The sequence below is a fragment of the Salmo salar genome, chromosome 06 (genome assembly GCF_965601325.2).
Source record: "Salmo salar chromosome 06, fSalSal1, whole genome shotgun sequence".
Lineage (NCBI taxonomy): Eukaryota > Metazoa > Chordata > Actinopteri > Salmoniformes > Salmonidae > Salmo > Salmo salar.
Genome location: NC_138296.1, coordinates 35,121,783 through 35,135,093, shown reverse-complemented (window position 1 = coordinate 35,135,093; position 13,311 = coordinate 35,121,783). Strand labels below are relative to the sequence as shown.

Sequence of the window (13,311 nt, the reverse complement as noted above, 5' to 3'; positions counted from 1 at the left end):
GAAGAGGGCAAGACAACGCGTCTTCCCTCTCGGGAGGCTGAAAATATTTGGCATGGGCCCTCAGATCTTTAAAAAGTTTGACAGCTGCACCATCGAGATCATCTTGACTGGCTGCATCAACGCTTGGTATGACAATTGGTTGGCATCCGACCGCAAGGCGTTACAGAAGGTAGTGCGTACAGCCCAGTACATCACTGGGGCTGAGAGCTTCCTGTCATATGAGGCGGTGTCAGAGGAAGGCACCAAAAATGTTCAAACTCTCCAGTCACCCAAGCTGACAAGCGGTACCAATGCACCAAGTCTGGAACCAACAGGACCATGAACAGCTTCTACCCCCAAGCCATAAGACTTCTAAACGACTGCTAAATAGCTAATCAAATGGTTACCTTGACTACCTGCATTGATCCTTTTTTGCACTAACTCTCTTGCACAGACTTTACACAGACACAGCATACGCACACACACACACAACATGCACACACATGCATACTGATGCCACACACTCACTTTCACACTTACCACAAACCACAAGAGGTTGGTCGTACCTTAATTGGGGAGGACGGTCTCGTGGTAATGCTTGGAGCAGAATCAGAGGAATAGTATGAAATACATTAAACACATAGTTTCCATATGTTGGATGCCATTCCATTTTCTCAATTTCTGACATTATTATGAACCAGCCTCCTACGCCACATGCGCTGCTACTACAATCTATTATCTATCCTGTTGCCTAGTCACTTTTCCCCTACTTATATGTACAGTACATACAGTTGAAGTCAGAAGTTTACATACACTTAGGTTGGAGTCATTAAAACTCATTTTTCAACCACTCCACAAATTTCTTGTTAACAAACTATAGTTTTGGCAAGTTGGTTAGGACATCTACCGTGTGCATGACACAAGTAATTTTTCCAACAATTGTTTACAGACATATTATTTCACGTATAATTCACTGTATCACAATTCCAGTGGGTCAGAAGTTTACATACACTAAGTTGACTGTGCCTTTAAACAGCTTGGACAATTCCAGAAAATCATGTCATGGCTTTAGAAACTTCTGATAGGCTAATTGACATTATTTGAGTCAATTGGGGGTGTACCTGTGGATGTATTTCAAGGCCTACCTTCAAACTCAGTGCCTCTTAGCTTGACATCATGGGAAAATCAAAAGAAATCAGCCAAGACCTCACAAACATAATTGTAGACCTCCACAAGTCTGGTTCATCCTTGGGAGCAATTTCCAAATGCTTGAAGGTACCACGTTCATCTGTACAAACAATAGTACACAAGTATAAATACTATGGGACCACGCAGCCGTCATACCGCTCAAGAAGGAGGCACGTTCTGTCTCCTAGAGATGAATGTACTTTGGTGTGAAAAGTGCAAATCAATCCCAGAACAACAGCAAAGGACCCTGTGAAGATGCTGGAGGAAACAGGTACAAAAGTATCTATATCCACAGTAAAATGAGTCCTATATCGACATAACCTGAAAAGCTGCTCAGCAAGGAAGAAGCCACTGCTCCAAAACCACTATAAAAAAGCCAGACTATGGTTTGCAACTGCACATGGGGACAAAGATTGTACTTTTTGGAGAAATGTCCTCTGGTCTGATGAAACAAAAATAGAACTGTTTGGCCATAATGACCATGGTTATGTTTGGAGGAAAAAGGGGAAGAACACCATCCCAACCGTGAAGCACGGGAGTGGCAGCATCATGTTGTGGGGGTGCCATGCTGCAGGAGGGCCTGGTGCACTTCACAAAATAGATGGCATCATGAGGATGGAAAATTATGTGGATATATATTGAAGCAACATCTCAAGACATCAGTCAGGAAGTTAAAGCTTGGTCGCAAATGGGTCTTCCAAATGGACATTGACCCCAAGCATACTTCCAAAGTTGTGGCAAAATGGCTTAAGGACAACAAAGTCAAGGTATTGAAGTGGCCATCACAAAGCCCTGACCTCAATCCCATAGAGAATTTGTGGGCAGAACTGAAAAAGCATGCGTGAGCAAAGAAGCCTACAAACCTGACTCAGTTACACCAGCTCTGTCAGGAGGAATGGGCCAAAATTCACCCAACTTATTGTGGAAAGCTTGTGGAAGGCTACCTGAAATGTTTGTTTCAGGTAGCCAAAAACTAATTGATGTATGTTAACTTCTGACCCACTGGGAATGTGATGAAAAATAAAAGCTGAAATAAATCCTTATCTCTACTATTATTCTGACATTTCACATTCTTAAAATAAAGTGGTGATCTTAACTGACCGAAGACAGGGAATTTTTACTAGGATTAAATATCAGGAATTGTGAAAAAGTGAGTTTAAATGTATTTGGCTAACACGGAACCCAAACCGGCTGCACGCGTGCACCATCGTGCGCTATCGTGCATAAATGTATTTTGTCCCCCTACACCAAACGCGATCACGACACTCAGGTTAAAATATCAAAACAAACTCTGAACCAATGACATTAATTTGGGGACAGGTCGAAAAGCATTAAACATGTATGGCAATTTAGCTAGTTAGCTTGCACTTGCTAGCTAATTTGTTTTATTTAGCTAGATTGCTGTTGCTAGCTAATTTGTCCAGGGATATAAACATTGACTTGTTATTTTGCGTGAAATGCACCAGGTCCTCTACTCCGACAATTAATCCACACATAAAACGGCCAACCGAATCGTTTCTAGTCATCTCTCCTCCTTCAAGGCTTTTTCATCTTTGAACTTATATGGTGATTGGCATCTAAACTTTCATAGTATTACCATGACAACCGGGCAAAACATTTTGTCTTTCAATCACCCACATTGGTATAACCAATGAGGAGATGGGAGAGGCAGGACTTGCAACGCGATCTGCGTCAGAAATAGGAATTACTTCTATTTTAGCCCTTGGCAACGCAGACGCTCGTTGGCGCGCGCGAGCAGTGTGGGTGCAATAATTGAATGACATGGATTTCTACATTTATTTTGCGACACTCGCGCACGCGATGTGTCCGGTCTGGTCAGCATGTAAGGTGTATGTAAACATCCGACTTCAACTGTAGCTACCTCATACCCTTAAACATCTACTAGGTACTGGTACTCCCTTTCAGTGTTGCCAACTCCTCAGTAAGGAAAGTAGCTATTGGCTGTCCTAAAAGTCGTTAAATGACATCATCGCCTAATTTGCATAATTGGCCATGTGCATGTAATTGTGATGGATGCTGTAGGAGAGAGGAATAACGTTGAGGGAGAGACAAAAAGTGAGTAAAAAACACCCTAAATATGTTTAGAACTACAAATGAACTTTCTTCTGTCAATTCTTGTTTTTTTTTATGTCACAATTCCAACCCTCTGGCAAAAGTGAACCAGAAGAAATACTCTGGTGGAGTTACTTAGTTTTTTATTTTATTTGATTTTTTTTTGTTTTTTTGTTTAGTTTAGTTTTTTTACATTTACATCCCGCCCTGAATGTAAGCCAGGGCGGGATCAGCCAGTGGCGGCTTCCCGCATGCGCGATTAATTTGCAGTCTGGAAGCAGAGGGGTGAACATCTCCTGCTCTGACTGCAGCTGGGAGGGACTGCAGCTGGGAGGGACTGCTGCGCGAGGACTGGGCCGCCTGTGAGTGCTTTGGGAAGGGGTGGGGCCCACGGCAGCACACGCTGCTCGTTGAGAAGAGTAAGAACGATATGTGCTTTCACGGCAGAGTCTCCAATAACACCAGAAAAGGTCGCTAGTCGCTTTTTTGAAAATGTGTAGTTAGAGGGTTCTGAATACTCGCTAAATATTGCGACAACGTCGCTAAGTTGGCAACACTGCTTAAAGCCCCACAGTGGAGGTGTCATAATACCCATAAAACCTAGCGGTCAAACAGGGAAATGGTGTGGGGCTCTATATAGCCATGCTATTTTTGACTTGTTATCGTTAACTCTTCATTGTTGGAAAAGGACCCATAAGTAAGCATTTCACTGTTAGTCTACGAAGCATGTGACAAATAATTTTTGATTTGAGTAGTAGGCCACTACAGTGGTAATATAGGGTTACATGGCGGTTGAGTTTCCTTTTATTGTGAACAAATGTGTAATGCACTTTCCAAACTGTGAAAGGCACTATAACGCAACAAAGTCTGGTCTGCCGGAAAACCACACAAAGAAGAAGAAAGCAACACACCTTTCTCAATCAATGAGAATATATTTTAAACAGACAAGATGGTGGTGTACACATTTTTTTGATTACTTCATGGAGCCCCAAAAAAGTATTTAATTTAATATTGGAGCACTTTCTAAATACAAACGAACCCCACTGCAACTAGACATGGACATTTAGAAGAAATGCGTTCTTCCAAGTCGGGAACTGTGGAAGCATCGTCAAATTGGTCGAGAATGATCTGTGCTACACACAACATTACCTACCTAATAACGCCTATAAGCAAATTGGAACTCTACTGGTCTGACTAGGGCTTGGTGATATTCGTAATAACTAGGGTGCATTATGATGATGTTTTTTAATTGCTAGGGTGCATTTTGTTAGGGCCTATAAAGTCAGGTAAGGGTATTTTTAGCCAATGCTTTTTCTAACTTCTTCGCAAGCTGGTCCATGGTCTGTTTATTTAAACAAGTACCAAAAAGACCCGAGTAGAGAGGGTAAATGTTGGGGAGAAGGCATTCATAGAAGCATTCCTTTGGGATTTTAACATTATTTTCGAACCAACAAACCTATTAAGTTTTGTTGACTTCCGTTTTAAATTACTTGCCCAGAAATGATTGGTTGGCATTGGCAACCGTTTTAGCCGACGGGAGGCCTAGCTAAGGCTAGTTACATCTTGTTGGCTGAATAAAGAAAGCGAAAGGAAGAGGGATCTAAAGACAGGTTTGTAAACATAGTTTACATCTTGGTAATTTTCGGATTATTTCAAGTTAGCTATAGCGTTTTTCATTAATATGCCACTGCTGTTGGAAACATTTCATTTGTACTATTGTCTGGATATATTCAGCTAGATAAGGTTAAATGGCTTAGCTAATAATATTAGATGTTGATAACGTGTAGCAAACATTCGCTAGATAGCTAACGTTGTCCTTTATCTGTCAGCCACTACATCAACCGCAAGCTAATTTCTAACCAACAACAATGTCAATTTAAAATATACTATATTGGGTAACGTTAGTTAGCAAGCTAGGTGCTTTATATTTTACGAGTCGCTGGTCAATATGAGTTGGCTAGTATAATTTCTTGCTAGCTATTGTTAGCTGCCTTAGCTAACGTTAGCTAGCTCGCTTGTGTAACGTTAGGTGTCAGATATAAACATGTAAACATTGAAGCATAACTAACACCAATAAGCAAGCTAATGCCGATAGTGTGGCATCCAATGTAGCTTTCTGGCTGTATAGTTAAGTAACTTTTGCAGTCTGTTTTAGCTAGCTAGCTTTCAAATGTCAACATTCCTGTTGTTTGTGATTGGTGTCTTTATTTAGAATTAATCATGTCACGCCTTGTTTCCACCACTAGCTATCCAACAGAGGATAAAGAAGGTTCATATTCTCTCAACCCCCCCAACTATTCATTAGAAAGGAGCAAGAGACAGACTGCACACAGAATGAGGTTGGAAGAGAGTTCTTTACCTGTTATGGTTGTGTTGTGTGCTAACTCTATATCAAGCTGTATCTTGTAGAATCAGGTATACTGCATGCATGCCAGAAAAACATATGTTCTGTTTTCCAGCCTGTCTGTTCTGTGTTTTCATTCTTTCTTGCTGTTTTGTTTGTTTTTTATTTGTATCTTTGCTGCTTTATAGCTCATCTGCTCCCAGGATGGTGAACAACTACAAGCGGACTTCCAGCCCTCGGTCTCCTACGAACAGTGGGGAGCTCTTCACTCCAGCGCATGAGGAGAATGTGCGCTTCATCCACGACAGTGAGTCTGCCTCAGAAGGCCGATATCTTACTAAGACTAGCCCTTAACGTCTCTCACCTGAGTAGGCTTATATGTTGGCCATCAACATGATCCACTGTAAGAAGCTTCTTACATAGCCCCTGTACCACTGAGCTCAGATGAGCCATTTGGATGGAATGTGGTATGTAAGGAGATGGTTGAAAGCTGGCATGTGTATGCTTCTTTACAGCCTGGCAGTGTGTGCTCAGAGACATCCGATCACCACAGAGCAGCGAACGCAAAGACCGTGGACCACAGGAGTATGTGGAAAAGAACCCAAATCCCAACTTAAATTGTAAGTGACTTGATGGATCTGAGTATGTTTGTCATTTAAACAGGCTATTTACTAGATTTGTCAAAAAGACAGAGTAGTAATGTTATTTTTATCCTTTCTTGTAGCTTTCACACCAGTTGACCTGAGTGACCTCAAGAAACGCAACACACAGGACTCCAAGAAGTCCTAGTCTTTCTCTTTATAGTCAACAGCTTTTTTTCTGCACCAATTATCCTTGAGAACTTTCTCCTCCTCTGTAAGCCAGCAAGTCAACCTTTTGGCCAGTCCTGCCCAGAATGCCGGTCCTCTTTCTGCCCACCTGGACTAACAGCCTGCCCATTCAACAGCAGTGGGCTGATGTCCTAACAACCACAACATTTTTGGAGTTCCTTATCCACCCCAGTCCCCCCCCCCCTTCTCTGTCCAGGCTCAGTATTTTCTTACCCTACCTCTCATCTGGTTGACGTGGAATGCAAGTTCTTGGTTCTTGGTTTTACAGCCATGAATTTTTCATTTTCACTCTTTTTTTATGTGAATGGGACTGATGCAGAGTTTCAATGAAATATGCTGACATCCTGATGCCGAAGTACACAGACTGTGTACAAATTCTTCATGGGACACTTTAAAGGACTGCGGTCTTAAATATAAACTGTTTTCTTTTCAATCTACAAAGGATAATGCTGAAGGGCTGACATTCTTTTTTTGGAAGATAGTTGAATTGTAGATATATTGGAATGGAATCCGATTGTACAGGCGAGTTTTGGAAACCAAAAATTGTTTAGGATAAATGCCAACATTTTTCATATAAATTCATGCCCCTAAAATGGACTTCAAGTAGACATCTCCACATTGACTTCCCAGCCTTGAAAAAAAAATATTGAATAAAATACTTTTACAATATTTCACTCTCAATGCATTGATCATAGATGTTCTGACCTACATTTTTTCTTTTTGGATGTGTTACTTATATACTCCCCAATGATGTATGTACAAACATCACAACCTAAAGTAGGATGGTAAATTGTTGTCTAATGCTCTTTTGTTTGTGCATTGTTACTGAAAACAGTGTAATAGTCTACTGAACAAAAATATAATTGCAACATGCAAGAATTTCAAAGATTTTACTGAATGCAGTTCACATAAGGAAATCAGTCAATTTAAATAAATAAATTAGGCCCTAATCTATGGATTTCACATGACTGGGCAGGAATGCAACAATGAGTGGGCCTTGGAGGGCATGGGCCTTGGAGGGCATAGGCCCACCCACTGAGTTTTTCCCCACAAAAGGGCTTTTATTACAGACAGAAATACTCCTCAGCAACCCCTCCACACCCCCCTCATACTATCCCGCAGGTGAAGAAGCCGGATGTTGTGGTCCTGGGCTGGCGTGGTCTGCGGTTGTAAGGCCGGTTGGATGTACTGCCGCATTCTCTAAAACAATGTTCGAGGCACCTTGTGGTAGAGAAATTAACATAAAATTATCTGGCAACAGATCTGGTGGACATTCCTGCAGTCAGCATGACTATTGCACGCTCCCTCAAAACTTGAGGCATTGTGTTGTTTGACAAATTAGTGGCCTTTTACTGGCCCTAGCACAAGGCGCACCTGTGTAATGATCATGCTGTTTAATCCGCTTCTTAATATATCCCACACCTGTCAGGTGGATGGATTATCTTGGCAAAGGAAAAATGCTCACAAACAGGGATGTAAACAAATTTGTGCACAAAATTTGAGAGAAATAAGCATTTTGTGCATATGGAAAACATGGGACCAACACTTTACATGTTGCATTTATTTTCATTGTATGTATAGTCAGCCATATTTCTTTCTCTGATCTAGTTCCTTCATATCACAGAGGGAATCATGATGTGCTCGGTTATGGTCTGAAAGTAGTTATAACAACAGGGCTCAGCCAGTATTCACAAAAGTTAGCAAAGAGAGAATTACTCCATAATGGTAAACCTATTAGTAGTGCAAACAAGTCCAAGAAGATACGATCATGGCGGCATATATCTTAACGATATTGTGGGCTATGTGAATCTGCACTCAAATATAGGTGTTGATGCATCTGTGTTGACAAAATTCACATGTGGATACAGTTGGTGTAGGCCATGGTATTAACACAACACATTTATTTACACCTTTGTCTCAGGAATCTTATATCAAATAAAATGTTATTGGTCGCGTACACATTTTGCAGATGTTATCGCATGCTGGTAAAATAAAGGTAAAATAAATACAATTACCTAACAATACACACAAATCCTAAAAATAATGAAATTAAGAAATATCAGAACGAGCAATGTCAGTCTGGGATATATATATTTATATATACATATATTTATAAACTGGGATGTTCGAGCCCTGAATACTGAGTGGCTGACAGCCGTGGTATGTCAGACCTTATATACCACAGGTATGACAAGACATGTATTTTTACTGCTCTAATTATGTTGGTAACCAGTTTATAATAGCAATAAGGTACCTCAGGGGTTTGTGGCACACCCCGTGCCTTATTGTGTAATATAATGGTGTGTATAGACAGTATGGCTACTATAATGTATGAACAGGAACAGTGTGTACAGCGGTAGTTATAGGATGATTCTGGACTAGAATACAGTATATACATATGAAGTGGGTAAACTTTATTAAAGTGACCAGTGTTCAATGACTATGTACATAGGGCAGCAGTCTCTAAGGTAGCTGGCTAGTAAAAGTGCCCTAAGTTCAGGGCAGTGTACTGGGGGGAAGCCAGCTAGTGGTGACTATTTAACAGTCTGATGGCTTGGAGATAGAAGCTGTTTTAACGTCTCTCGGTCCCGGCTTTGATGCATCTGTACTGTCTCGGCCTTCTAGATGGTAGAGGGATGACCAGACCGTGTCTCGGATGGCTGAGGGGCCAAGCCGAATTGCACCAACTATCAAGGAATATATCTATTTTTGGATAACCAGCACTACAGTAAATTCGAGACCATTGCGCTGCTGCACTAATAATAGCAGCACAGGTCTTTGTAGTGATATGACTCAAGGGATCCATTTCAAATGGTCCCTTCTTGATTTGACAGCATAACCTGTGTAAAACTGTGGAAGGGGCGGCGCACAACAAGCGGACACTGACAGCGTCATCCGTCCTTACGTAACGAGAGCTCGTGGCTATAAAGACAGCTTGCGCTCCATTTTAGCGGTTTTTTTGTCACGCAGCTGAGTAGTACCGCCGGGTTATTACCAAGGTTTTTACTTAAGGCAGGGATCAGTCAGGCTAGTTTTTAGTTCGCTAACAGTTCTTCTTAGCGTAATTGAAACTTCATAATGGCCGATAAGATGGATATGTCTCTAGACGACATCATCAAGCAGAACAGGCAGCAGAGAGGGGGCGCAGGAGGCCGTGGTGGAAGAGGCCGTGGCCGGGGAGGCTCTGGCGGGGGCCGAGGTGGTGGTGGTGTTGGCCGTGGAACAACTGGTGGAGGCTTTGGGGGCCGAGGTGGAGGATCGGGCCCCATGAGGAACCGACCGAACCTGAGCCGTGGCAGAGCAAGACCTACGCCATACAGCAGGGTATGAGAAATTTAGAGGAATGGGCTGAGAAAAAGGAAAACTCCTCGTAACCTGAAAATGCCTGCGCGACGTCCTCTAATCTTCAGGCTTGCTAGCTGCTCCCAATGCAATCAATGGCTAGCTTGCTAGTCGAGAGGCACTTAGCTAGCTAATCGAATTTCTCTCGAATTAACGAAGGGAAACCCTTTAAATTGCGGTTGATATGGAAATATAATGCACATAACGTGTCCTTGTCCACCCAAACCTGTCTGTTACCACTTTTTGAGAATAAGCTTTTGGAGCAGGTTAGTTAGTTGCTAACTCTGGAATAGCTGCTAACCTACAAGGCCCAGACAGCGCCATTTTGAATTCAGCATCTTCAATCAATGAAATATTTATTTCATGGTCTGTCGCAGTATCTTTCGTCCCAGAAAATCACTTGTTTGACCACCGAACGGCACTGCATCGAAGAGTATCGTTGCATTTGGATGATTTTTGTAGCAGAGGCAACTTTTGGGAGTTTCATCCTGCACTCCTATCCTTTTGTTTGGGAGTGGCTGGCGGGTTAACACAATCCCCTTTGAGCAGCACCATATCAACACAGAATGGTGTCCTTTATGGATGGAGCAGTGGACTTTCCCCCTCTTATTACATACATATTTTTTATCTCCACATTTCTAGTAATGTTACTAGTCACAACTCAACCAAAATGGCGTGGTTTCAAAATGGACGCTCAGATGGTTGCCATCCATGTTCAGGCCAGGTAGTTGGCCTACTTTATTTTGCTAGTTGTCGCTTTCAGAAAACGGACACTTAACTCATCAAAGCCAACTCATGGCTTTTAAAGAACAATTTAAGCAAATAACCACACAGCTGGAGTCGACACTGATGCAAAGTACTACAGCGCCATACGGATGGATGACTTTCTTCAGCATACTACTCTCGCTGGGGATGGCCGCCTGGAGAGCCTTTGGTGGAGGAGCAGATGGCAAGAGAACAGTGGGCAACATTGCTAGCCTAGTTAGCCAACAAGGGGGTGGGAGCGGAGTGCAGATAGTAGCGAGTAAATGTGTACTGTTATTAATGACTTGTTTACTGCTAAATGTTCATCAAAATAGCCTCAACAGACGTCAATGCATACATTTCTTCATTCTATTATGGGAAATGTTTCATTTTTTTACAAGGGCCCATCAGTTTTAGCTAAATGCTTTATGGCCTGTTAACTTGGTCTAGTGTCTAGAATGTATGTGTTGCCATGTGTCCTGTTTTTGCACTGGTTTACTTGCTTGTAGTAATGGGGTGGGCACTGGGCAGGAATGCTGGGAATCTCCATGGGGTGGCAGTGTGCCAACCACCTGGCCCTGTTGGCTGTGTAGTCCCTGGTCTCCCCAGCACCTACCCAGCTGTGTGGACTGGACTCTGTGATTGGCAGAGACAGGGGAGCCTGAAGTCAGCAGGTTCGTTCTCTTTCATCTGTTGCAGCCCAAGCAGCTTCCTGATAAATGGCAACACGACATGTACGGCAATCATGGCTTCAATGCCAGTGTTGGGGGCAGCGGGGGTGGTGCTGGTGTGGAAACCGGAGGGAAACTTCTTGTCTCCAATCTCGACTTTGGCGTTTCAGACGCAGATATTCAGGTACATCTTATTTTCTTTTTGACTTGGTTGACTCTTTAGAAATTGCGTATTTACCTTGGCTTAGCAATTCCAAACTGGCACTTGAAATCACTTACAATTCCAATACATGGTTTCTCTCGCTGCAGGAGCTCTTTGCGGAGTTTGGTACACTGAAGAAGGCAGCTGTTCACTATGACCGGTCGGGCAGGAGCTTAGGCACTGCAGACGTCCACTTTGAGAGGAAGGCAGATGCTCTAAAAGCTATGAAACAGTACAACGGTGTACCACTTGATGGTAGGTTTCTCAAGTGGCTTTCACAGTTGCCACATATGTCATTTGTACCTTGCTGAAACATTTAATTGTTTTGTGCTGCTGAGGTGTCTTTCACCATGCTGACACTGTATATTCATCCAACCTTCAAGTTGCTGACGGTTAACTTTCAAAATGGATGCTCAGGTGGCTGCCATCCATGTTCAGGCCAAGTAGTTAGCCTGTTTTGCTAGTTCTCTTTCAGAAAATGGATGTTTAACTCAACAAAGCTAACTCATGGCTTTTTAAAGAACAATTTAAACAAATAACCACACCGCTGGAGTCGACACGGATGCAAAGAACTACAGTACCATACGGATGTTTTTCTTTCTTCAGCACACTACTCTTGCTGGTGATAACCTGAATACTTTCTCTTGCAGGGCGTCCCATGAACATACAACTCGTCACATCACAGATCGACACACAAAGACGACCACCCATGCAGGGGTAAGTGTTAAGATTGAAATGTTTTCCCAAACAACCTGAACCAATGATGAGTATCATGAATGGAAAGTGCTAATGTTCAGATGTTCTACAGTATGATCCGAGGTGGTGGCATGAACAGGGGTCGTGGCGGTGGGTTTAGAGGGATGCAGAGAGGACGTGGAGCAGGTCGTGGAGGAGGCAGGGGCCGAGGTGGCCGCGGGGGAAGCACTAAGCCACTTTCCGCCGAAGAGTTGGATGCCCAGCTAGATGCCTACAATGCCAGGGTGAGTCTCGGTTTGAAAATGAAAGGGGTTATGAAGTGTTATATGGAGTTCAACAATTTATCTGCCAACATGTATATAGCGTTGGAAATTAATGATGGGACAGGCCTATGGTAGCATGCGTCTTATCTGATGCCTTTCCCCCAGATGGAAACAAGCTAAGAGCCTAGGTGAAGCCCAGGCTGCATTACTCTCCAGGTTGAACATGAGGACAGTCGCAGTTGTTACAGCGTTGAAGATACAGGACATTTTACACTTGGATGTCTTCTGATGTGATTTAAATGTGTGTATCAATCCTTTTAAATGCTCCGATGTGTTTTTTACCAACTTTTGTTTTTTGAAAAAAAATCTTGGTTTTGACTGTAGGTTTATGGGGGTGGGTGGGGCTTTCCCTGTTGCTCTGATTCCTTTCCCTGTAGATCATTGTAATAAACCCTACAGTACATATTAACCATACTCTGACTGCTTTGTTTTTATTGTCAAGTGCACAAGGACAGCGAAATCCCTTGCATTGTTGGGAGGGCTGCAAGTAATAGTTTCACATTGTCTACACCTGTTTACAAAGCATGTGACAAGTAAAATATGATTGATTTGATTGCTCATTCCCAACAATGCAGTGATCAATATCGGTACTACAAAGTACAACAAATGCAACACAAAGTAAGCTTTCTACAGGGTTAGTGCCAATACCATATTTACAATGTGCGGGGAATGGGATATTAGGGGTAGAGATGTAGAGTTAAGGTGATTAGACATCAGGGTATATGATAAGCAGCAGAAGTGTGTCGGGTCAGTGTGAGCAAGTGTGCATGGAGCAAAAAATAAAAGGGGCAATGAAGATGGTCAGTGAAGTCATCTTGTTAGCTATTTTGCGTTCTTGTGGCTTTGAGGGCTCTATACCAAATGTCTTCCTGGTTCCAAACACTAACACAGCCGGACACAGAGTAATGAGGTTGTCATG

General features: G+C 42.6%; 2 protein-coding genes across 4 annotated transcripts; both read left to right on the top strand.

The window, feature by feature from the left end:
- Window positions 1-3,580: 3,580 nt before the first annotated feature.
- LOC106606980 (mapk-regulated corepressor-interacting protein 1) lies at window positions 3,581-7,083 on the top strand. 3 transcript variants are annotated; one of them, XM_082976505.1, is made up of 5 exons: window positions 3,581-3,602; window positions 5,487-5,579; window positions 5,773-5,891; window positions 6,100-6,204; window positions 6,309-7,083. In XM_082976505.1, the coding sequence occupies exons 2-5, from the start codon at window positions 5,575-5,577 to the stop codon at window positions 6,371-6,373; spliced, it is 294 nt and encodes a 97-aa protein (XP_082832631.1). In that variant the 5' UTR covers window positions 3,581-3,602; window positions 5,487-5,574; the 3' UTR covers window positions 6,374-7,083. The 3 variants fall into 3 exon arrangements, with proteins under 3 accessions (XP_082832631.1, XP_014058987.1, XP_082832630.1); XM_014203512.3 differs by lacking the exon at window positions 3,581-3,602 and adding an exon at window positions 4,658-4,850; XM_082976504.1 differs by lacking the exons at window positions 3,581-3,602; window positions 5,487-5,579 and having other exon boundaries at window positions 5,654-5,891.
- Window positions 7,084-9,356: 2,273 nt separating this feature from the next.
- LOC106606979 (THO complex subunit 4) lies at window positions 9,357-12,806 on the top strand. Its single transcript, XM_014203510.3, has 6 exons — window positions 9,357-9,738; window positions 11,200-11,355; window positions 11,481-11,628; window positions 12,024-12,090; window positions 12,182-12,353; window positions 12,498-12,806. Exons 1-6 carry the CDS (start codon window positions 9,493-9,495, stop codon window positions 12,510-12,512), a joined length of 804 nt encoding a protein of 267 aa, XP_014058985.2. The 5' UTR covers window positions 9,357-9,492; the 3' UTR covers window positions 12,513-12,806.
- The last annotated feature ends 505 nt before the right edge of the window (window positions 12,807-13,311 follow it).